This window comes from Neomonachus schauinslandi, chromosome 7 (genome assembly GCF_002201575.2).
Source record: "Neomonachus schauinslandi chromosome 7, ASM220157v2, whole genome shotgun sequence".
Classification (NCBI taxonomy): Eukaryota; Metazoa; Chordata; class Mammalia; order Carnivora; family Phocidae; genus Neomonachus; species Neomonachus schauinslandi.
Window position 1 is genome coordinate 20,637,874 of NC_058409.1, and position 26,374 is coordinate 20,664,247.

Genomic DNA, 26,374 nt, shown 5'->3' on the forward strand with positions numbered 1-26,374 from the left:
ATGAGTTTTGAACAAATATTTCAGAAGATCATATACATAAACAATCTCTGTGTATATGTATTCAGACGTATAATCTGAAATGTATATACCAAAAAGATGTCCCTGGGCCATATAACAAAATACAAAAATAGCAAGCCATCTCTTTCACTCGATTGCAATCATGTACCCTGTTATCATTCTCATACTGAACAATTGACACAATACATTTCCACAGAGTGGGAATATATTACTTCCACACTGCTGTGTTTCACTTAAATAAAACTGTGATTAAGTGCATGAGTTTTGAGGTTATACCACTTGTGTTCAAACCCCTCTTTTTCCCTTTATTATCTGGGTGAATCTGAGCAAAATGCTTTACCTCTTTGTGCCTCAGTTTTTTTATCAGTTAATATGATGTTTAAAAAAATGCTATCTTTGGGTTGCAGTTATAACAACCAGTTATAAGTTATAAGTATTAATTCCTCTCAAGCACTTATCATAGTAAATGTTCAATAACTGTCATTTTCCTTCAATATTACATAATCTTCCTTTCCAAATTAATACTAGCAATCTAATTTTACACATATATAAATCCATAGTCTCAATAAAAACATACAAACATAATATATCCATTACTGTGATCTAGCTGACATGCAATGAGTTCAGAATGGTATACCTGTCTCAGTTTCTCCACTCTCTATTCCTTTTTGTTTGCCACTCCAGAGTAACCTCTCTGGAGAACTACTTTCATGTACAGAAGTCCTTCATAATCCCTCTCCCTAGTGCCTGCTGAACAGAGGGAAGCCTCTGGACTCTGGCATTCCAGACTTCATATATTAAGGTCCAAGTCTATTTGCCCAGCCTCATCTTCTACACTTCCATTTCATGAAGTGTGTCTTACAGCCTCCATGATAAATAAGCCTCCATGAACATTCAAGGGCCTCTACCATGTCTATACTTTTTTTCATCCTATTTCTTCTACTTGGAACCCCAATGGTTATCCAGTCACATAACTGGTGTGCCCTGCATAGACTGCACTGTGTGGAGGAGAAGGAACACAAAAGCAACTTCAGATAAAAATCTCTGCTCTTAACAAGCTCACCACCAGGTAAGCAAGCAGTCACAACACAGTGATGAAGAGAGCTATTCTAGAGGAATGGAATGCATGACAGGTAGATAGGAGAGCATGCCTAATTTTTGCCTGAAAAGTAAACTGAGGCAGGGGGTGTGTGGTAGTCAAGGAAGTCTTCATAGAGGAACTGTTCTCTGACCTGTTTGAAGACCTTCCCCAACCTCCTCCTATTAGATTGAGCAACATGCAAGACTATTGATTACAAGTATCTTGAGCAAAATAAACCCTACATATATATCAGTTCTACTGCAAAATGCTCAGAAATAGACCTTGTGTACAGCGAAGGCAGAGACCAAACAGACCAGTTAAATAGTAACTACTGATATTAACACTGGGATTTACAGCACAAATATGTCAAAACAACATAAGTAGGGTCTAAAAGTCCAACTGTATAACATGCAAAGTAATGCTAATGATACTTTTACCTTTCAGTTTATTTCTGTGTATTATTACCAAAAAACCTACAGAAGTTAAAACAATGAAACTTAACATTGTTCACAACTGATGCACCCTGATCTGATATAGTCCCAGTAATCTGGGAATTATCTCTCTCTTCCATCAAGACAATTCTGTCCAAGAAAGCCTATCATATCTTGTTTTCATTTTCCACAACGATAGCTTATCATTCAAAGTACTTTCTCGTACTAGACCCTGGCTAGGCACTGGATCTCATTTAATTCTCATACCAGGAAGGTGAGCCTCTCTTAAAATATGGTATGTATTCTCAATAAGGACAGCATGAAACTTTATTTGTATGACTTAAGTAATTAACAAAATCCTTTTATTCCCCATTTGAAATTCCATTTTTGAATATTCCATTTTGAACAGCCAGCCACCATATTTACTTTTTTTTGATAAATGGGGAGTCCAGTTAAAAGAGATTAGCATCAATGATTATCATTTATTGGGTGCCAGGTATTATACTGTGTCATTTAAGTCACAAGAATAAGGGTGACACAAAAGACACATATTTTATATGCAGAAACAAGGATCAGAGAGGGCAATCACATTTCCAAGGTCATATAGGTCTTAATATTCCGTTCTGAATCTGACTATACCCTGTGTACTTAAAATACGACAAACTTCAGTTCTGATTCTGACTACACCCTGTGTACTTAAAACACAACAAATATTACTTAGTGGATGCTACCGTGTGCCAGGCACTCTGCCTCATATATATGAGCTGAACACATTGCTGCTTTTAATCTTTCCAACAATTCCATGAAGCAACTGCAGGTCCACAGTCCTTTAGCTGAAACCCTTAGATGCAGGTGCTATTTAGGAATTTATAATGTTTGGGATTTTTTGAAATACGATTGATCCTTGAACAACAAAGAAGTTAGGGGCACTGACCCCCATGCAGTTGAAAACCCATATATCACTTTTGACTTCCCAAACTTAACCATTAGTAGTCTACTGTTTGACCAGAACCCTTATCAATAATATAAACAGCTGATTACCATGTATTTTTATATGTATTATATACTATTTTTATAATGAAGTAAGCTAAGAGAAAACAATATTAAAAAATCATAAAGAAAAGAAAACACAGTTACAGGACTGTAGTATATTTATTGGAAAAAAAAAGTCCACATATAAGTGGAGCTGCAGAGTGCAAACCTATGTTGTTCAAGGGTCAAATGTACAGAGTACATATGCACATTTCATTATTATTCTTGGCTGAATCCTATATAACGTTTCTTTATATTTAATTCATGTGTGTGTGTGTGTGTGTGTGTCTGCCCAGGTTCCACACCAATTAATCTCTAATGCCTTCCAATCAGATGCTGAAATAGGAAAAGAGGAAAATATTATGGAATTACACACACATAAAATATTTTACTATTTTAAATTTTCTGTTGCAGGTTTCCCTGCCTCTAGGTAGATAAAGCAAAAACAAAGAAATGTATAAGTAAGGGCACTTAGAGCTGCAATAAATGAAAACGCTCACTGCTTTACTTCAAAGGAGTTTCAAAGGTAAAGCATTAAAGTTTAACAGGCTGCCAACACATCTGATCTTACTGCACACATCTAAACAGCAGAGGTTTAAAGCAAAGACTGAGGAATGGGAGCCCTGGCTTCTCCCAGATCAGATCAATCAATGATTGTCTCTCAAATGCAGAACTTTCCTTTCTAGAACCAAGCGTCTCCACTTCTAGTCTTAGTATTCCACCTTCCTTTTCTCTCATCCTTCCTTTCTTTCTTCCCTCCCTTCCCTTCTACTTCCCACTGTCTGCTTTTTTGCTCTCGTTTTCCTTCCCTTGTGTTCTTAATGGCATTCAAGATAAGGATGTCATCTGAGCTAGTGCCAAAAAGTAAAGTTCCCACAGATCTTTTGGTATTTCTCTGATGCCCATTTAAGGCTAAGTTTAGCTTAGAGAGTGCGAGGTTATAAAATGTTCTTAACAGTCTCACGAGTGCAGAAATATGTGTGTGTGTGTGCGTGCGTGTGGGTGCACGTGAGTTTGACATCTATGGTTGGTAATATTCTCTCTCTGTTCCTTCTAATTTCTTTCTCACTAAATCTTCAAGGTGCAAGAGAAAGGCAGACATTTTATTTCTATAAAACAAGTTCAGCTCTGGTACTTAACTATGGTACTTAACTATGGAGTTTAATTTAGCATAAAAGTCAATCATGATGTACCTTGTAATATCAATACAGGAATTAGTCCCAAACTGCTCTTTCTCATTATAATAAGTTATATTTTTTTTCATTCAGATTAACTGCGGGAAGACATTTCTAATTCTCCCTTAACCAGGAAGCATTCCTGAGCTCTCACATAAAGTTGTCCCTACTCCTATTATATTATTTAACACATATTATATTCTTTTTAATGTTTAAGTAGATGACCACTGCTGTTCTTTAGTTTGCTTCTCATTAACAGAGTTTATATTGTTTGTCTTTGGAGCATGAGCTCCAACTACCTAACACTTAATAAGCACTCAAAAGATACATGAAAATTAATATTCATAAATAAATTGACCTCATCTAAAAATAAAAATTACCCTCTTATATATTCTAACTTACGGTTTAAAAAGCAAAAAGAAATAAAATCTCATAGCACTAGGGGGAAAACTATAGATATTTTTAAGATTTGGGAAAGCAGAAAGACTTTCTACATATAATACCAAAGGATTAAATCATAAAAAGCCTTTTTAGAGGGAAATAAACAGGATATATCAAAAGCTTTAAATTTTCACATACTCAACAACTCAGCAGTTGCATTTCTATGCATTTCTAAGAATAAAGTCCAGGTTATAGATTTATCCACACAGATTCTTATCACGGCATTGCTAAAATACGAGTAAGCCAATAAAACAAAAAGAAAATCTGGAAATGACCTTAAATATTAACTAATATACAATAATAACTATGATACAAGCAGATTTCATGTTACAGAAGGGTGGATTCCAGTAAGAATGGAAAGATCCCAATCTTCAAAAGCAATATATGTGTAGAAGAATAGAGGATTCAAAGCATATCCCCCAAAATTTTATAAAGTAATTAATTCTGACTGGAAGAATTATGAATAATTGCATATTTTTGTTTATCATATTTTTGAAACTATTTTATAATAAAGGTGTTTTTTTAAGATAAGAATATTACAATGGAAGGAATTTTTTCTGAAACATACTGCTTATACATTTCTTGGAAGCATCAAATCCATTGTGTATAGAATCCTGCATAATATACCAGCATATTCTCTCCCCATGCTCCCCTGTATTCCTGGTCACACTAACTTGCTGTTACTTCATAGGCTAAACAAACTCACCATGTGTACTTTATAATAAATTCCAGGACCATGGAATTAGTTAATTAATACATGCATCAATTATTTCTGAACACACTTAGGCCTGGTCTACCTAATTCTCAGAATTTAGGAAAACCCTAAGTTTGCCTGCCTCCATTCTTGTTTTTGGAGAATCTAGATATGGTCTGAGTAGGCTGAATAGCTGTCCCAGTTACTTTACTTCCTGAAATAGGAAGTATTTGGGTGGATGAACAAAAATATACAGAAAAACTCAAGAGCTTATAATTACACTTCAAGTTGCCAATATGCAAACCTGAGGGGTAAAATTATGGGTGCCTCCTTTTAGAGAAGTCACCATCATCTGGACAATAAAGAATGGGCTATCCATCTGCTAGATGCCTAGCTTAGGCAGAACCATAATAATACAGCATTTGAACAACCAGGATTCTGACCATGAAACCCTGCTTACAATGGGGTAAGTGGGTGAGAACCCTGTGACTGGAGATATTCAAGCAGAGGCTGAGTGACTCCTCCAAAAGGCTTTTAGACAGTGAGATCATGCATGAGGTTCTACAACTGGATGATTTTATGAAATCTGTCCTGAAGAGAAATCCATCCATGTTTCATTTTACACAAAGGCTTGAAAGTTTATATTTCATAGACTTTAACATTTGATCTCACCTTTTTTAAAGTAGCTTCAGATTCACAAATGGAATTTTTCTTAAAAACGTCAAGAGATTAACGCAACAATGAATCATGGAACACTACATCAAAAACTAATGATGTAATGTATGGTGATTAACATAACATAATAAAATTTAAAAAACTAATGGTGACTAACATAATAAAAAAAATTTTTTTTAAATGTCAATAGATTAAAAAGTTAATCTCCCATCTTCCTTTTTAAGGTACCATTTACCGAAAAATGTACATTTTAAATGAAATGTCACCAAATACAAAGATCTTTGAAATTCACCAAATTTATGCATTTTTAAAAGAAAATCATGTTTACATGATAAAAAGCGTGTAATAATAATTTATGGATAATTTAAAAGAGTCTAGGGTATATTTCTAACAGATGATCCTTATATAAGCCTTAAGGAAAATTCAAGGTGCCCACCCCATCCCCTCCAAATTTCTACTGATAAATAATAAGGTACATTTTAAGTGTTTGGGGAAAAAAAGCACCAGGTCTTGATATATGATGTTAATTCCATTTCTCTGTATTGTCAGGTATATATTAAGTGCAATATTTATCTTTTTTTTCAAATGCCACGTATTCTGAAAGAGAAGCCAAAAGAGCTGAGTCTCTACGTGTGCCTTGGACACAGCTGGGCTGTCTGCCTTCTACAATCAGCAGTGGCCCTAATAACTCTTTCTTTAATGCTAAGTATAAAAGGTCATTTACATATCAGCATGAGTGAGAAGAGAACTCCAAAGAGGTTCAGCTTACCCAGCACCAAGACTCAAGTTAAATACCATAATCATGCCAGCCACTCAGTTACCACTCAGTCTCTGTCTCCAGTCCGGAAACCAGTCTGCCAGAAGCCTAGATAGCTGGAAAAGCAGCCATGTTTTATCATACAACTGATCCCCAGAGGCCAATTTAAAGGAAAATTATATGTGTCCTACATCAAGGAGGAAAAACATCCCTCATTTTACAAAAGTCTTTTTTTTTTAAGAGAACAAAGAACATATATTTTTGAAACTCCATAACTGAAAAACACAATACGAACTTTAAATATTAACAGGGCATGTGAGCCTATTCACTAAGCTCAACGTAAACGAACTATTCCTTGTGTATCTGTATAAACAATGTTTCTTAAAAAAACTATGAACTCTACTTTTACAGGGATTAGCTATTACACACTAAAATATTCAACTGAAAATATCTTCTAAAAGCGTGTAAGTTTGTATTTGCAATACAGAGTGAGAATTATTAACTTTGTTTGGAAGAAAAAAAGTTTTAGAACTTTCATCTGAAGGGTAATAATTGAAAAGATTTTTAAGAAGCAAACCCATGTTTTAAAAAATATTCTTCAGGCCAATTCATTAACTAATTAATTTTGTAATTTCTTCTGAAAACATGCTACTGTACATGTAAGATATATGTACGTCTTTATTGGATTCCCATAAATGTAGTAAGGACTAACAAATCTAATGAATGGATAACTGTTGAAGAATGCTGATGTAATGCCTGGAAGCCTCTGACTTGAAACTGCCCAATTCCTTTGCCAATTAGGAATTGACCTTGAAATCTGCTTCAGGACGAGAGAACTACAAAGGTTACGTGACTTCCAGAAAAATGCACATCATCTCCACCAATTATAATGGTGTTTGAAATTTTAAATTGAAATATTTTTCATTCTGTAGTATTTAAATAAACTTAACATTATGTAGGAAATTTGTGTTATTCCATTCTCAACAACTTACCTTTTTATGCTAACATTTCACAATTTTTCTTTTGAAAATAAAAGCATCTGGTAAAGACATTTAAATTTGCCCTAAGTATAACCATAAACTCTGTCATTTGTGGAATGTATTGCAGTCCCAAGAAATCTCAGTTACCTTAGGAATAATTTAAATATCACGAGGTATATATACATACCAGTGTATGTTAAAAGGCTTCATACATCTTACTTTTCAAACTTTAAGTAGAATTCTAATTTCTCTATTTCTTCTCAGGATTTAACCCAAATATTAGGATGAAGTTCTTGTCAGGGTAATGAGTATAATTTTTTAGATACAAGGTTTCTTTGCAATTTAAAACCTCTTTACATATATAAACCATCACCACTACTTATCTGTAATATTGTAACATAATAGCTTCATACACTCTAACGTTTTGCAACAAAGAAAGTGCTGTACAAGTTTAGATGCTATGCCAAGCCCTGGGAAAATAAATTGAGGATGTATGTCATCATGAGTGATTATGTAATATTGCTTTCAGTTTCACCTTATTTTTACTCATACGGTTCAGTGTTAAATAGTTATCACATTTTTTAAGATTAACCATCTTTGATATGCCACTGGCCACCATTTGCTTCCAGGACACCATTAATAGTCCATTTAGCACACCGACACTGGAGATTTCCAGCAGTCTACCGATCATGAGTTTAAGTGCTACTCATATCATGGTCAATTGGTTTTATATTGGCTTGACTGACCATTTACATGGGTAAAGTAGACAATGCTGGATGCCTGCTGAGCATCCACTCCTTTTCTCCTGCCCAACAGAACTTCCACGGGCCTCCTGAAATGAGATCACTCTGGTGGAGAAAACTGACACTCTTCAGCTGTTGTTAGTTAGGTCTCGTAATCTTACCGTTCGAGTTATAGACATCATCAAAGACGAATAAAAATATAATTTCATTAGAAGAATTTTCTTTGGATAACCAAAAATTATATGTTTTTAGAACAAAAGAGACTTCTCCAAAGGGAGGTTCTCATTTCTCTTTTCTTACCTCTTTCGCACTGTGGACCAGTGAATCCATAAACACAAGCACAGCGGTTAGGTCCGATACAGCGTCCACCATTCTGACACCCATTTTCACAGACAGCTGCACACAAACACAACAAGAAGCTCGTTATATAGTCCATCTCCAAGTACAGGTGACCGCTGAACATCACCAGGTTTGAACTATGCTGGTCCACTCATAAGCAGATTCTTTCCGATAAACACAGTACAGTGCTGTAAGTGTATTTTCTCTTTCTTAGGCTCCTTAATCACATTTTCTTTTCTCTAGCTTACTTTAAGAATACAGTATATGATACATATAACATTAAAAAAAAATCTATTAATCCACAGTTTATATTATCAGTAAGGCTTCCAAACAAACTATTAGTAGCTAGGTTTCTGGGGATTCAAAAGTTATACACAGATATTCAACTGCATGGAGGGCTGGCACCCCTAGGTCCTGTGTTGCTCCAAGGTCATCTGTACAATATAGTGTGGAAATGCAGCCCATAATGGATCTTCCCTCTCAAACACAATCTACAGCTTACAGAAGGCATTTAAATAAATATACATAATGTATACTGAGACAAAAGCCTACACAATTCATGTAAATCACATTGTTACGTACACATCTGGTAAATTTTTTTTTTTCTTTTAAACAAAATCACAAGGATTGGCTGGCTCAAATGCTCATACTGTCAGAATATAACTATCCAATTCGTTATTTTAGTTCTATTACCCCCATAATCAATCTTCGCAGGTATGAAATTAAATATGGGGAAATGTAGGAAAAAGGCGGCAGACAATAGGTAGCAGAGAGACAGAAAAGAGGGAGGGATGTGATATGGAAAAATAAAGAGGATATGGCAACAAAGAGAAGAAAAAAGCACCCCCCGCCCTGAAGAAAAAAGACTGGGGTGGGTAAATAAGAAAAGGAAAAAAACTAACATGAACAGTGGGGGCTGGGGTAATACCATCAGTTCAGCAAAGAAACACCAAGAGACATAACTAATGTGTACATAGTATGTACAGGATATAAAAGGAAAGAAGGAAAAAAACCTCACTGTGTCAATACAAGAAATATTTTTATTAAAAAATTAACCCCAAATCAAAATTTTTAAGGCAAACACAGGCAGCATACACTCTTTCACTCCTTTCCACTTGTCACCAGGGAGACCAGGATTCAGTTCAGGCTCCGTGGGCCCAGGGAGCCAGGGAGCCAGAACTGAGCCTGAGCGGCTCCCCTCCCCCACTGCACCACCCTCAGCAGCCAGAACCACAAAGAGAAGACCACTCCCTAAAGACCATTCTGGATATTCCCTGAAAAATCACTATTCCTACAAACTCTCCTGATGGCAGCTGAATCCAAGAATCATGCCTACTCCAAGAGAAAATACTGGTATTAAGAGCTTGTCTATCAACCCACCCACCTTGTTGAACATAAACACTGTCCTCACAGATGAAGAGGATTATATTCTATGACTTGTGCCCAAAAAACAGAGTTTAAAACAGTAAAGCCAAGTGAGGGGGCAAAGCACATCTGTGTGCACTTCAAATGAGGTACATATGGAAAAAGGGAAGCTCAATATATAAACTGGTATCTAAAAATGCAATAGTGTTACTATCTCCTTACCACGAATACTGAGCTGGATTACCTATTTTCATCCAGAATGCTTCCAAGTGGCTTCTGTTCTGCTAACAGTACAAAACGAAAACATGCTTTGAAACAAAAGACTTCTTTATCTTAAAGCACCACTGTGCCAGGGGCTTTAAAATTCTTTGTCTGTATCAGGCTTCACTCAAAAGCGGGAAGGATTCTCCGTACATCTGCACAAGTGCATCTCTGGAAGAACCACACCTTTCTGCTTCTTCATTTGTGCTTACACAGCATGTGCAACTCATCCCTGTCCTGCAATATGGGCCGGGCAATAAACTGGATGAACAAATACAGAGGATAAAGGAAAGGAAATAAAGGTTATGAGAAGCGTGAGAAAGATGGGGGTGGACAGGAATGTGGAAGAAAACAAAAACCTGTCAGAGAAGTCTCAGTGGTGTGGAACTCCACAGAAACAACGGCCGGCACTTGAACACTGCAAATGCTAAAAACACATACTGCAAAGAGGTAGCCCTTATCTAATGTAATTAATTATGATCTGAGAAATTTACTTTCAATATCATCAAGCTGTAAGAAATATAAATGGAAATCACTTTCCCGGACATGTTCTCTCACGAGACCCATGCTGAAAATCGAGTTAATAGATCCTTCCTGAGAGGGGCTTGAGGATTAAATAAAATGATGTATAAAACAAAGTGCACAGTGGCTGCACATTGAAAGTGTTCTACAAACTTTAATTCTCCTTCTCTTTTATTCTACAGAGTATTTGTATGAAAATAAGACTTCTTCTCCATCGTCCAAAGTTTACAATGAAGAACAAAAACAGCAAAAGAAGTGGACAATGCATATAAAAGTAGAATAAAAAAATAAAAGGTAATTTTCCTTCTTAATGAGTTATGATGAAAGTTATTTTATGAAGTAGTTTTTCTTGTAACAAAACATAACAGAAATGGAAATTCACATTTCAGCTGGAGTTGGAAAGAAATGTGAATATGCCTAAATTTCTACCTTGGAAAGAAGGCTGACCACCAGGAAGAAAGAAATGCTTACACCTGGTGTGGGATAAAGCAAAAGGCAATCGCGAAAAAACCATGCTATGTACTCTCCACACCAACTTCCCAGTGATCTTCACCCAGGCCTATAATTAACTTATTATCTATATAAAAATTCAGTCTACATGCTCCCAAGTTCGTATCTCCCTCAGCTCTCTCCGAAGATCTTAGCTCATACATCTTTCCAATTGGAGGTCTAACAGATTTTTTAAACTACCAAGTCCAAAACAAAACTCTTCCCATCCCGTGTTTGCAGCTCCGCCTAATCCACGCCCTGCTCAGTCTTCCCATTTCAGGAAATGACATGACCATTCACTCTGGAGCTCCATCCAAATCCTCCAGTTGTCATCATGGATCTTTGTGTCTGTTTTTTACCCCCGCAGCGCACCCACTCCATCAGCACACACTTCCTTCCATAGATTCTACCTCCGAATACAAGTCCAAGACTAGCACTTCCCACATGCTCAATTACAGCACCATGCACCAGCACCAAGAAGCTGTTAACTCGCCTTTCATGTTCTCTCTCACCCTTTCTACAATCCAGTAGCAGCCAGAGTGATTAGTTTTTTTAAGTTAATCAGATCATATCACTCCACTGTTCAAACTACCTCAGTGGCTCCCCATAATATTTAGAGTCCTGATTTCTTTCCTTGGTGGGTAAGGCCGTCCACCACCATCTCTGAACTCACCTCCCACAATTACCTCCTTTCATCTCTTTAGGCACATGGGTTTCTTACTATCTACAAAACATGTGAAATCTGTTCCCACCACAGGTCCTATGAATCTGCTTTTCCCTCTGTCTGGAACACTTTTCCCACTGACCTAAAATGGGATCTTTTAGGTCATCTTGTTTGCTCACCATATGTTCTATTAACCCTGAGTAAATGTTGGGCAATTATAGTTTTGTCTCATGAGATAGCAAACAAATTTTCATATATGCTGCTCTTCTGACCCAGTGCTTTTTCCTTTCCCCTGACTGAAAAGTGGCGGGGGGTGGGGGGTGCATCGGTATGGTTTGGCACAGGGCAGAAGAACATAAAAGCACCTTTACTTTCATTTCTGTGCAAAGAGCAGGGAAGGGACACAGCAGCTGGAAATCTTTCTGCAGAATCTTCAGGAAAATACATATACACACAGATATGCCCCAGACAGATACAGCAGCTGAATTCAGGCTGACAGTGGCTGGTTTCATGATAGATTTGAGCAAATACTCTGAAAGATAAGTTGAGGCAAGGCTCTTCCTCCTGTAATTCTAAAGTAATTATGATTTTCTCTCTCTACACAACAAAAGGTTGAGTTTCAGGAAGGATAATTGTGTTTCTTCGATTGCTACTGAACTCTACAGAAGAGGAATACAATCAGTCTGTTTAGGTATTAAAAAGGTATAAATCTGCTTCCTTATAAATATTGTGTTCACAGGTTTTTTTGTTTTTTGTTTTTTAGTGGTTATAAACTGGAGTCCATTGTATAAAATTAGGAAAATACCTAAATATTTGAAGAAAACGTAGAAAAGAAATCATCCATGAAAAAACAAAGTTTGCTACGATATCTGTTACACTGTTGTTCAGCTCTTTGCTGCTCTTGCCTGGCCAACCCTAGCCCAACACCCTACACCGGCATCTCCTATTCCTGCAAGAAAACTGGCCTCAGTGCGGTGTATTCTCTCAAATTCCTTAACACTCCATTTCCCACACTTGTCAGTCTCAGATTATCTTAACAGCTATAGCCATACCTGAAAGCTGCCTACACAGGGGTCTGTAAACTACAGTCCACAGGTCAGATCTGGCCCACCACCCGTTTTTGTATTGTCCATGAGTTAGGAACAGTTTTCACATTTTTCTATGGTTGGAAAATCAAGAGAAGAATCATATTTTTGTGACACATGGCAATGGTATAAAGTTCAAATTGCAGTGCCCAAAAATAAAGTCCTGCTGAAACCCAGCCAAGTTCTTTCATTTACATATGGTTTATGGTCACTTTTGCACTGTAAGAGAAGAGCCAAGTGGTTGTGACAGAAACCACTAAGTCTAAAATATTATCTGGCCTTTACAGAAAAAGGTGGCTGACTCCTGACCTGAACAAAGTATTTTTCTTTAAATTGATTCACCTACTTATTTTCAATTATTTTAAAAGAAAACTCCATAGCATTTATAAAGGGAAAGCTGTATTACCCTAATACCTGAAGGCAATCTTACTAAGAACAACCACCACAAGAAGATACCACTTCACATCCATTAGGATGGCTATCTCACTCACACACACAAAAACCAACAAACAAAACGGAAGTAAGCGTTGGTGAGAATGTGGAGAACTTAGAACCCCTGTACACTGCTGCTAGGAATGTAAAATGGGGTGGCCACTGAGGAAAACAGTAAGGCAGCTCTTAAAATTAAAAACAGAATTAGCACATGATCTAGCAATTCTACTTCTGGGTATGGTACTCAAAAGAACTGAAAGCAGGGACCCAAATGGATGGCTGTGCATCCATATTCACAAAAGCCAAAAGGTGGCAGCACCTCGGGGTGCCTGGGTGGCTCGGTGGGTTAAGCGTCTGCCTTCGGCTCAGGTCATGATCCCAGGGTCCTGGAATCGAGCCCCACGTCCAGCTCCCTGCTCGGTGGGGAGTCTGCTTCTCCCTCTCCCTCTCCCTCCGTGCATGCTTGTGCTCTCTATCTCTCTTATCAAATAAATAAATAAAATCTTTAATAAAAAAAAAAGGTGACAGCACCTCAAGTGTCCATTCATGTAAACAGATAAAAACAAATTATGGTATGTACACAAAATGGAATATTATGCAGCTTTAAAAAGGAAGGAAATTCTAAAATATGCTCTAACATGGATGAGCCATGAACACATTATGCTAAGTAAAAATAAACTCATCACAAAAGGACATATGCTGTATGATTCCACTTGTCTGAGGTGGCTAGAGCAGTCATATTCATAGAGAGAGAAAGTAGAATGGTGGTTGCCAGGAGCTGGGTGAGGGAGAAATGGGGAGTCAGTGTTTACCGGGCAGAGTTTCAGTTTTGCAACTCAAAAAAGTTCTGGAGATGGATGGCAGCGATGATTACACAACAATGTGAATATACTTAATGCCACGAAACTGGACATGTAAAAATGGTTAAAATAGTTAATTTTATACTTTATGCATACTGAAAACCATTTTTTTTTTCAGTTTTTAAAATTCCAACAAAAATAAGATTAGCTTAAAACAAAGTAGATGTTCTTGCACACCTATTACTTGGTCTTTGTATGTTAAAAAGGTTGACAAGAAGTTCTTAGGGAGACCCTGAAGATTAGCAGTGAATCTAGACCCTGAAATCCAAATGAAATGAGAAGGCACTTTGTTACTATTTATGATTCAACGATCTTTAATGTCATGTCCTTCTACTCATCCACACTTAAAAATATTGCAATTCTTGAAAGAGTCCCACAATTTGGGAAACCCAAACCTCCAGTGTTCTCCAGTGATATGTCATAATCCAAGAGCGATCATCCCCACATCCTTGTTAAAAAGTTATTTCTTAATTAGCACAGAATATTCTCTAGTAAGTGAAGAGGAGACCTTATTAACTGGATTAAAGCTCCCTCTTTCACAATGAAATATGATGTTTTAAAAATCATTTCAGAGCGCTGCACTGTTTCATTACATAATTAAATATATATGAGCAAAAGACAATTTAAAAGATTGGCTCTCCTTGGGTTAATTTGGGATATCCTAAAGAGAGTGAAATCACAACAATCTTTACCATGTCTTCAGGAAGGTATTCGTGTTTCATGGAGCAAGATTTTTTTTTAAAAAGTGAGTAAATATTAACTTGTGATATGGGTCAAATCTGAGGAAGTACTAGTGGGATTCAACATCAATACTCTAAAATACAAAAATCCTAAAAGAGAAAAAAAATCTCCTATGATAAAAATTAGAAATTTAGCTGTAAGGTATGGCTTACTACATCAAGTTATTTTTTTTAATGATCATAGGCTTTACAGGTCCTTCAGTTTTGAGTTAGTATGAAAAACCCAGTAAATCAAATAAATGAAGTCCATTCCAATGTTCCTTACGTTGTCCACAGTAAGTTCCGATATATCCCTTCTGACACTGGCAATGGTCATCCGCACAGGTTCCTCCATTCATGCACCTAACGTTGCACTGCTGAACTGCAATGAACAACAGCAACAAAATATAAAACTATTAATCACTGAAATTTTAGTATCTGTGAGTTATTAGACTATACTAAATCTCCAATTCAATGACAAATATATTCGACAGAAATGTTATGACCCACATATATACTTATTTGTGTAAGTGCACACATGCACGTGTCTGTTACGTTATTCTGTAGGCATTTAAAATAGATTACACTTTCAGTGTTCAAAGAAATCAGTATGTGGCGACTGGTAGCATAGTTTCTAGGAGGTGGGAGGCACTTGTGTATCCATTCAGGATGCAGGGGCTGAGTGTCTGCCCGCCCTATGGGCTCAGCACCCTGCTATAACGGAAGACTTAGTATCCACCTTCATGGAGCTAACATTCCCATAGAGAGACAGACAAAACACAAACAAACAAACACTACAAGGCCATTAGAGATTGTGACAAGTTCTCCAGAAGAAACTGTGTTGTAAAGGAGAATAGCCTGGAACCAAGGAGGAACCTAGACAGGAGGGAGACAAGACCATTCTGATGTGACACTTAGGAAGAGTTCTGAAGGAAGAGAATGAGCCAGGCGTGAGAAGTACCTGAGAGGAACCTCACAGGAGAGGAACCACCAAATTGAAAAAGACCCTCAGATGGTGGAGAGTTTCCTCTATTTGAAGAACTGAAAGAGTCACATGATTATAAAGAGTCAGGCTGGGAAGAAAAGATCTTAGAGACGCATCGAGAGGCCAGCCAGATAATGCAGGGTCTCCCAGGCCATGGAAGGGTTGGCATTATATCCCAAATGCAAAAGAAGTTATTGAAAGGGTTTAAGAGAGTAAAGTGATGCAATTTGTATTTTTAAAGGATGCCTGTAGCTTCTTTGCAGAGAACAGATCTGAAGAGGCCAAGAGTGTAAGCCAGAGAAGCCACTGGGAGTTACTACAACACTCCGGGTAAGAGATGAGGGGAGCTGAACCACAGGGTATCAGTGGTGATGGAAAGGAGAAGATGCATTTGAGATATGTTTTCCAACAGAACCCACAGGTCTTGTTAAAAGAGTTGACATGAGAGAAGGAGGAAGAAAGTAAAGAGAAACAGTTGCTTAGACACTGGGTAGAGGGCAATGGCATTTGCTGAAGCAAGAGAAACTGGAAGAAGTAGACTGTGGGCAACAACGAATCAAATTCCCTGCTATCAAGTTTCAGACGTGTACTATGTGCATTCCAGTGGAGATGTAGACTAGGAAATGGAACCTGTGAATAGGAGGCTCAATGGAGGGATCTATTCTGGAGACAATTACTATGAGTTAGCAACGTATTGGTAGTAGTTGAAGCATATATGCAAATGAGTTCACCCAGGGAGGCCAGACTGTTGAGAACCCCAAACCCTGAGTTGAAGTCTAATGAAGAAGATACACACAGGAAACTAAAAAATAATAATCAAGAAAAGGAACGCTGTGGCCACGGATACTGCACAAGCGGAGGGAAAAGAGTATTTCATAAAGAGGGCAAATAATGGTGCTAAATGCCTTGGGGGAGTGGAACAGGATAAGGACTGGAAAAGAGAAACATTCCTGATGAAAAGGGAGTATTACCCAAGGCCATGGCAATTCAGGGATTCCCTATGAAATTATATGCCATAAACTGAGGGTTAGGCCAGTGAATATTTAGCTGCTCAGGAGGAGGATTAAGAAGTTGAACTGTAAAATTTCTCCAGGATTTTTTTTTTCCTGAAGGCACATATGAGTAAACTAAGACAACGGATTAATGAAAATATGGGTAAGAATATCTTCCAGGCAGGGCGCCTGGGTGGCTCAGTTGGTTAAGCGAATGCCTTCGGCTCAGGCCATGATCCTGGAGTCCCTGGACAGAGTCCCACATCGGGCTCCCTGCTCGGCAGGGAGTCTGCTTCTCCCTCTGACCCTCCCCCCCTCTCATGTGCTCTCTCTCATTCTCTCTCAAATAAATAAATAAAATCTTTAAAAAAAAAAAAAAAAAAGAATATCTTCCAGGCAGTCAAACCAGAAAGGTTCCTGAAAGCACTGGAGGAAATCTGCTAATCGGGGTGGTCAAGAAAGCCTGGATGAATTGTGAAGGAGAACTTTAAAACACTGAGAAAATGACACATTATTTTCAGAGAAAATGAAACTAGAAGTTTTTACACAGAAGTTTCATCAGAAGGCAACGACATTGGTCATTTAAGTCTTGAATCTTCCATTTCTGAGTAAGACACATTCTCTACTACCTCTTCTGAGAGAAAATTTGGAGAGATAAATGTTAAAAATAAAACAATGTCACTCTGGCTTGAGGCAGATTTAAAATTTTATTTAATTACTGAACAATTAAATAAACAGTATCTGCTTCCACCTTGTTATAATATTATCTTAAACACTGGCCTAAAAGATTAATCTTGAAGACCTGACAATCCTGAATTGGGTCATGAATAACACAATTCTAGTCCACCATTGTGATCTTATAGGACCGCTGAGAGTTAATACGTGTAAAGCAAAGTGAGTTAATATATGTTAAGCATCTGGTCAGTATATAATATTCATTGTCAACCCAATCCTCTTATCTTTCTCCTTTAGTTCACCCATGAAACAGGACATGGACTACAGGATTATGCAAAGGCAATAAATAGAGCCTAGGGTTGGAGCCTATAGGTTTAGGCATCAGAATACATGGATTTAAATCTATGTTATCCTGGGCAAGTTACTAAATTCACACGTGCCAAACTCCTTTCTCTATAAAATGAGATAATAATAATACCTCATAGTTTTCATGTGAAGATAAAATAAAATGCTATAGTCAAAAACATAAAACAGTATCTGGCACAGAATAAAAACCCAGTAAGTTACAGTTCTTATTCACAAAGAATTTCTTTTCCACTGAATCCGAGCACTTTTACTGCAGAGAGACATAGCTTCTGGACCAGAATTAAACCATTCTGCTTAATAAAAAATCACTCCCCTTTAGTTGTTGGTGGCAACAATTAAGTCACTGAAGATTTTTACTCCAAAAATTAATGCAGATCTAGTTAATGATAGGAAAATAATCATCGATGCATATCCTTGTTGAAAAGGACATTTGGTATTTATTCACAAGCTTCAGAACAATGCAGTAAGTAAGGTCACCTCTAAGAAACATACTTGATTTTGATCCACAGGTTGGTGATATTTGGCCGCTGGAACAAGTACACATGTTAGGACGCGAACAAAATCCATCTCCACAACTATTTCTACAAATTGCTGTAGGAAGCACAATAGGAAAGTGAAGGAATAATTAGGTAATAAACCACAGTTTACAAAACAAGAAAGCTACAGTCAACAACAATAAACCTGAAAAACTAAGACAAAAAATACAGGATAAGTACTGTCTGATTTCAGATATGCAGCAAAATTACCCATTGTAGACATGAGACTAAGTCTCACAAATATCCTTATGATAATGTGCAAACAAATGAAACTGCTTCAAGTTCCATAATCCTTTAACTCTCCTATCAATACAGGTCATGTTTTCCATTCAAGGCAGAGTGTTTATACACAGAATTTACCACAAGATGACAACCTGGGTCATAGGAAGCTGGAAGGACTGAGGAAACCCAGAGGTCCTGCATACCCTCAGAAAACATAGCCCACTGTGGAAAAGGCCTTCACAAGACATAGGAAATATAAAATGGGCTGAGCCAGAGACTCCAAGCCCTAACCAGTTGGCCAAGCCCCAGGGGTTCCATGCACATTCCTTCCCAGCTGGTATCTGACCTGCCCCATCATCAATCTTTGTTTTCCTTAATAAATCCCTCTCTCCTTCCTCCAGCCTTTCTTCTCCCATGCTATCACCACAACCTAGCCTATTCCTGCTGGTCAGAAAAGCTGCTGCGACATTTTGATGGAAGGAGACTCAAAGCCTCCTGCAGCTGTGACCTCCAAGGTATGAGGGTCATCAGAGCAAAGAATGTTAGGCTCACTGACACAGCACATACCATGGATCCTCAAAATCATTAGCAGAGTGCCTTCAAATGGGAAGTCTCTCCCCTATTTAGAGTCAGTTCATTTAAGAGCTGAGAGATTCATTTCTATACCCACAACTGAATTCCTTATTTGTGCACAAAGCCTATGTGCTTTAATGCTCCATGCCTGGATCCATGAGGACAAGAGAAGGGTCTGGGAACATTCTCAAACTAGCTATAAACATCATGTAAATGTGCACGTGTCTTTTGCTAGACAGGGGTCTCACAATTTTCAAAGAGATCGGAGACCCCCAATAATGTAAAGGGCATGCTGTATAGAAGTAAGCTAACTCAGGGTGCCTGAGTGGCTCAGTAGGCTAAGCATCTGCCTTCAGCTTAGGTCATGATCCCGGGGTCCTGCATCTGGCTCCCTGCTCAGCAGGGACTCTGCTTCTCGCTCTCCCTCTGGTCCTCCCTCTGCTCATTCTCGCTCTCACTCGCTCACTCTCTCAGATAAACAAAATCTTAAACAAAACAAAACAACACAACACACAGAAGTGAGCTAACTCAGTCATTGTTTTTCTTCCCCAAACTGCCATTTGACATCCATGTAATATGACCAGCATCTCCATTAGCACTCCTTATAAATAAAAACGTCACAGGTCCTAGTGTGAAGATAGAAAACTAGTTTTAGGTAAGAACATGGTTCCTGCCATGGAGTTGACTACTAATTTTTAAAACGTGCTACAGTTTCAGATCATGAATAATGTTCCAGTGACACATGTCCACTGAAATACTGTTTTATTTCAAAGCTCCCTCACCCGCAGCAGGCTGCCATTTGGTCGAGGCTTAGGTGATCTACAAGGTACCCCTACCCGGGTGCTAAACCCAAGGAAGGACTCACGGCTGGAGACTGGTCATCCTCAGACAACAGATGCCAGTCATGAGCACAGGTGTGAGCTCAATGCCTGTGAGCCCGTGAGAAGCGAGAGTGTGCAGGCCCTTTCTCCTCACACTCATCTCCAACTATGAGATGCCTCACCTAACTACTTGTCCGCCCTACCGTCATGGAAACCATGAGACCGAGAAATAACCAAGGAGAGGGAAGGAAGACATGGGTGTTAGGGTTTCTCTGATGCTGGGAGTAGATGCGCAGCCCAGTGAAGGGTACATAGGACGAGAAAAGTCTGATGCTCAGTTCCTGCTGTGCCATGGCCCCATTACAAACTTACAAAAAGACCACACAGTTTCTCTGGGTTTTGTTTTCTTCTTGGTAAAATAAAACAAAGGGATTACCGTGGGAGTAATCTGAGGTCTTTTTAGGTTCAAATGCTCTGATTTCAGACCAACCCTTTCCCATTCCACTGACCAAAATGCATTTCATAGCAAAATTTCACAAATAAATTAATAAACTTTCCCAATGCTTCAAGTTCTAACAAGATTAGGAAGAAACAAATGAAAAGTAAGAAAGTCAATTCCATTTTTTTTGGAAACAAATATTTGCAAGTTCAGAAGTACTTCAATGATCTTTGCAGGCCACAGCTAAGAACACTAACAACAAACACAGAAACTCAAATCAAAATGCATTAGGTTTCCAGTAGTTTGAGAAAAACATTTTTCTTTTATTATCTTCACCTCTTCATGAAGCCTGGTCAACACCAAACAGATTAAAATTCTAGAAGGTAATCATTTTTAATATCCTTCTATCAAGAAAGAATGCTGATGTATAAATGAAATAATTAATCTTTGGTCCTCATATTCGGTTTGTATTTTACTTCTCTCTTTTTGTAAGTTGCCTCAGAGCTTTGCCTTTTGCTAAATGGTGGAAATTCAATAAATCTAATAAATAACTTATTATCACCAGGAAATCCTAGAATGAAAATTCTTGATTTTGACTTGATAATGCTTTCAATTTGGTTATTACCTCCATATATTATCATTTTAAATGTCAAAAATAATTGCACTAAGTTTAACAGAAAATACTAAAATTCAAAATTTATGTGCGATCCATACAAGAGAATAAAAAAGCATTACATTTTTCCTCTATTTTATACTCTTGGGTATTTGAATTACTTTTTAAATATGCTAATATTTTTGTAGGTAACTCTAAGTGCTTGATATATATAAGTGATATATATATATATTTCTTGGAGATACAAAGATAACTTCAAAATTTATGCTTTTTAGAGATTTATGATGCATGTAATTTCCAATGTATTTCATAGGTACCCAAATATTTCAAGTAGTAGAAATGCAGGCTACAATAGTCACCGTTGCTCTGAGATTTCCAAAGCTGTTCTTCTAAACAAGTAAAGAGTACAATGTTACTGAAAAACTATAAGTATTTAAAGCAGACACTCAGAGGGATGTATATATATATATATATGTATATATATACACACACACATACATGTACATATATATTTCTACTTCAAATATTCTGGAAGGCTCTGTTCTCTGGAATTCCCATTCCACACCAATCCAATAAAATCTGACTTTACAGATTTTCAACACATACCATAAACTGATCCCTTCTTCTCGGCTGCTCTCCAACTCAATAATGGCAGTCCCATTCATTACATTCAGTGAGTCAGACTTTCCGCAGTGCCTAAGTCATCCCAGCTAGTATGGCAGGTGTGTGGTGAGTGACATTAGCTGTTACAGGATTCTAGGAACCATGTTAAATTTAAAGCAGGCAAAGTAATGCCCTACTGGCCTGAAAGAGTAAATACACCTTCCATATATGCCTCACAATCGATGATTTCTGTGTTGGGGAAAAAAGAATGCAATACCCTTTCTTTCTTTTTAATAAAGGCTTATCATCAGAGGATTTATTTAAAATATTCATGAATCACTTCACACATTTTTTTCCCATTTTTGCCTCCCTACTGGAAACTGTGGAATTTTAGGGTAGAAAAAATTATAAGAAACACTCTTCACAACACATGAGACTTCATTCCTTTTTAAAAGCTGCAACGAAATAACATGAAGGGTCTATCTCAAACCCACAAAACCAATAAATATAGAGTCGGAAATGCCACTACATCCTTATTATCCCTTGGCTAGTGTGGCTTGCCCTTTTTCTCTGTTCACAGTTGCATAATTATCTTTTCCCTGGAGAATATGAAGGTCAATCTAAAGTCAAGAATGGCTCAAAATGAATGTGCTGTCTATGATACCTGGCTCTCCTCCCGACAAGACAAATGTGACTGCTAGATAAATACACAGGAGAAGGCTGGTCACACTTCAACTCACGGGATTCACAGGCATGTGAAATAAGACATCCCACGGTCCATCACTATGAGGCTAGTAACTAATGACTTCTCCAGTGAGAACCTGGGAAAGCTAGGTACACAATTTGGAAACTAAATAAAAGAATAAAACTTTGAAGGTCAGAGATGCAGAACTTTGGAAACTCTAAGCCTCACACTTTGGAAATCTACAGTACACTATGGGATGTGGGGCCTGTAAATCCTAAATTTAAATATCTTTAAAAAAAAAATAAAGGTCAAGCCATTTGGGAAGAGTTCTTTTAAAAAATTTTGTTGACCTGGGTCAACTGTAACTCCCTATGGGAGTTCCTTTCGTATCTACGTTATGTGGCTGTTGAGATGAAACCAGAGATAATAAAGTGGTTTTGTACAAAGGCCTAAGAAAGCTTGATCTTCAAAAGGCCTAAACCTCATGCAGTCAAAAGCCAGATAATTTACATAATCACATTGTGGTCTTATCTGGACTCCTTTAGGAAAAAGTGGTTTTGAGTTATCTAGGGAATTGCTGTACTCCCCCCTTCAGTTTGTATTAATAGACACAGAAAGATAAAACTTCCAAGTATCTTTGAAACCTTTATCATTATTGCCCTTCAACAGAGTCTAGAAGCGAAGTCGAAACTGATGTAAACCGGCTGCTTCTTCCCCAACACTCAAATGGGGCCACGTCCCTAACTATCACTGCTTTGTGGCCACTGGATTCTAAAAGCAACTCTGTGTCCGGGACAACTGAATCCAAAACTCGGCCCTGACATGGGGTCAAGCGCGCTGCCCAAGCTGGGATCCCAATCAAGCACTCACGGACAATGCATTGGTTTCCTCCAGGAAGCGTCTTCCATCCCGGGCAACAGTAGGAGTGGAACCTGGATCCGCACACGTTGGGCCTGCGATGGACAAGCGAGGTCACACACACGTAGGGAAGTTGTATGGTAACACACTAGCGGTTTTCCCAAGCAAAAACCCTGAGCGAAACGATTTCGGGACAACAAACAAACCAAAACTGCACTTCAAATTCTTGGGGCTCCGGTGCACAGACATGGAAGTAAATGGCATGGAATGGGGGAGGGTCGGAAACGTCTAAACCTTACTTTTCATCTGCCCTCCCTTACTGCGTTTTTAAAGGGCGAAAAGAAACATGGAAACATGTAATTTCCTACTACTCTAGCCTCGGGATGCAGAGAACAAAGGGAACACTCTGTTTCAAAAATCCCTGCCCTCGTACCCAAATCCGTCCCTTCTTAATCCACTCTGGCCCCGACGTGTCAAGGAACGCGCGTCGGAAGGTGAAGCGCTGGAGTTTGATGATTAGAGCGAACCGTAAGCCCCGCAATCGTTCTCAAACAAAAGGCTCAAGAGCTGCGCGCCCGACGGGGGGGAGCAGGCAGGCTCCACCAGCCCCGAAGCGGAGTGGACTCAAGCCCGCCCTCCGCCCGACACTGGGAACCTGTTCCCGCACCGCAGGCAGAGCCTGCGCTCTACCATCCGCACCCGGGGGCCTTCGACCCAACCCCCCGAGGGAGGGCTTTTTGCCCGCGGAGCTGCGGAGGAAAAGGGGGAGGCGCTCCTGGGAGTCCTCTGGATTCTGGTGGAGGGGGCCCCGGGTCTAGCCGCCAGAACTAGTTTCAGGGAGGGGTGGGATGGAAAGCTGCCAAGCGAAGGTTCCCCCCCGACCTCCTGCCCACCTACCCTCGGAGCACGTCCTGCTGTCCTCGCCTGCGGACGCGGCTGGCCGCGGCGGCGCCCTCCTCACGGTACTCGGGCACAGCGAACCCGCCTTCAGAGCCCGCCGCCGCGGGCCGGACCTGTTGCGGCGGCGGCTGGGGCCGGGGCGGCTTGGGCGGTGGAGGCTGGGGCTGGCCAGCCGTGCCCTGCGCCCAGAGCGCCACGCAGCCCAGCCACACGAAGTAGGGCTGGAGACACAGCCGCCGCCGTCTCCCCATCGCGGGCGCCGAGAGCGCGCGGACCAGGGTCCGCGGAGCGGGGAGTGCTGGGAGACAAAATCTGCGCGGCCTGAAAAAAAGTCAGGGTCTAACAAGCCCTCCGTCGGCTCCCGAGACTCCCTGGGGCTCGGGCTCCCTGCAGTAGCGGGAGCCCCGGACCGAGCGCCGGCCCCCGGGCTGCCGGCGGGACGCGGGCTCTAGCGCAGCGGGCGGCGAGGCGCGGCGGCGGTGCGGACGGCAGCCTCGCGCGGTCCACGTTGCATCCCCCGGGCCACGGCCCCGAGCGACTCCAGGACCGCCAGCGGGCGGGGGCGGGAAATTACAAAAGTAACCCGAGCAGCCGCGGCGTAAAGTTACAAAGAAAGCGGACCTCAAAAGAAAAAAAGGGCCTGCACGCAGCGCCTCGGCGGATTCCCGTGCGCTCCGGGAACAGATCTTGGAAAGCTGCGAAATTCACCAGAAAGAAGCCGGCAAACAAACAAAAGTCGTCCCCCAAAGAAGAGGGTCTCCTCCCGGCTCGCCTGGAGTCCCGCGGGGCAGCGACGCGCCGGCGGCGGCTAAGAAGCCGAGCTGAGGTGTGCGGGGCCAGGGCGAGCCGCCGGTGAGAGGGAGGGCAGGAGGCTGAACGCCGGGGAAGATGCGGCGGGCGAGGGCGCGGCGCGGGGGTTTTGAGGCCCGGCGGGGCGTGGGGCGGGCCGGCGGGCGGCGGCTGTCAGTGGGGGCTGGAGCGCAACCGTCCACACGTGGAGCGCAGCCCCGACCCAGGGGCCGACGCAGAGTGGGCGGAGACAGAGTTAAGGGGCGAACGGGTTGGGAGGAACAAGGGGAGTTAGGGGCTGGGGGAGGGGAAGAGGAAGGAAGGGGGTAGGGTGAAGGGAGGGGAGAGGACTGAGTTTGGGGAGAAGGGGGGCAAGCCTGAGAGGAAGACCAGGGCTGGAAGAGGGGCTTGGAAGGAGGGATTGGCGAGCCCGGGTGCGAGAGGAAATGAGCGGGGGATGGGGGCGAGGTTAGAGCTAAGAGAGAAGTGGGAAAGGGGGTGGGCAGCGGCCTGGGGGCCGGCTGGAGGGGGCCAGGCGTTAGTCGGCTTTGCTTCCCGTCCCCCTCAGTTGGCCGCTAGCTCTGTTTTGACTGTACAAAGCGAGTAGACGACGGGGGAGGGGGCGGTTAGGGACCGGATTTGGGAAAGGAGGCAGCAGCCCCTTCCCCTCCCCCTCTGCCCTCGCCGGGCCGCGGACCAGGGACGAGGGTCTCTAAAGGCGCTTGGCTCGGCTGGACCCGCAGCTGAACTTCCCCTTGTCGGGCAGAGGCCACAGGGTTGAGGAGGAGAACGGGTACTCCCGCGAGGACCCAGACCCAGACCCGGGGTGGGGTAATTCGCAGCCAAGTAGGAATAGAGACTCGCGCGGGACTTGGCTGCAACCTCAATCCAAGGAGGCCTGGCCCTCCCCATCGCCCTCCTACCCCCACCTTCCCCCCCGGATAGGCGTCAGTCTGTGGGACCCGAACAGCGGCTGGGCGTTTCCAGATTGAAATGCGCCCTCCACCTCCAAGAGGGAGCTCACGCGGCCGCGGGGGGCCTCGGCTACATGCCGGCGCCGTGGTCCCGGGGAGTCCGCGCAGGGGGTGTGCTCCGGAGTGACCCCTGGCAGAGCTCTGCCGGGGTTTGCAGCCAGAGAGGAGTTAGAGCCCCTGGTGGCGGGGGTGTGGTGGGGAGGGGCACGGGGGGGACCACAGAGCTGGTAAATGGGTCTTGGGGCATAGCCTTGGTTCCTGGCATGGACTCCTCATTAATGATTAAGCCCTAGCGATTGGTGCATCCAGGCTGGCGACCTGCCCTCTGAACCCTTAGAACTGCCTTTAGGTTCACAAGCCTCTGGGGTCTTCCTTTGTGTCCCTGCTTTCATGAGGTCTCTGTAAAGCCCTAGTCGTCTCTTAACCCATGGCACTGCATAATTAAAAATCAAACATTCCTGAAAACTGAAAACTAAGGCTAACTATCCAAACACAGTTTAGGAAACAGTACAAGAGAGCAATGTCTGGATTATTCAGGCCTAGGGAACTTCACTTTAAAGATATATATATATATATATAT

General features: G+C 40.9%; 1 protein-coding gene across 1 annotated transcript in view; it reads right to left on the reverse strand.

Annotated features, from left to right (window-relative positions):
* The window catches only part of FBN2 (fibrillin 2), a 248,470-nt gene extending 224,128 nt beyond the window's left edge, over positions 1 to 24,342 (reverse strand). The window contains 5 exon segments of the mRNA XM_021701751.1: positions 8,328 to 8,423; positions 15,050 to 15,145; positions 18,274 to 18,372; positions 23,144 to 23,226; positions 24,029 to 24,342. Coding sequence (XP_021557426.1) covers positions 8,328 to 8,423; positions 15,050 to 15,145; positions 18,274 to 18,372; positions 23,144 to 23,226; positions 24,029 to 24,282 — 628 coding nt within the window. The 5' untranslated portion in view covers positions 24,283 to 24,342.
* Positions 24,343 to 26,374: the final 2,032 nt, after the last annotated feature.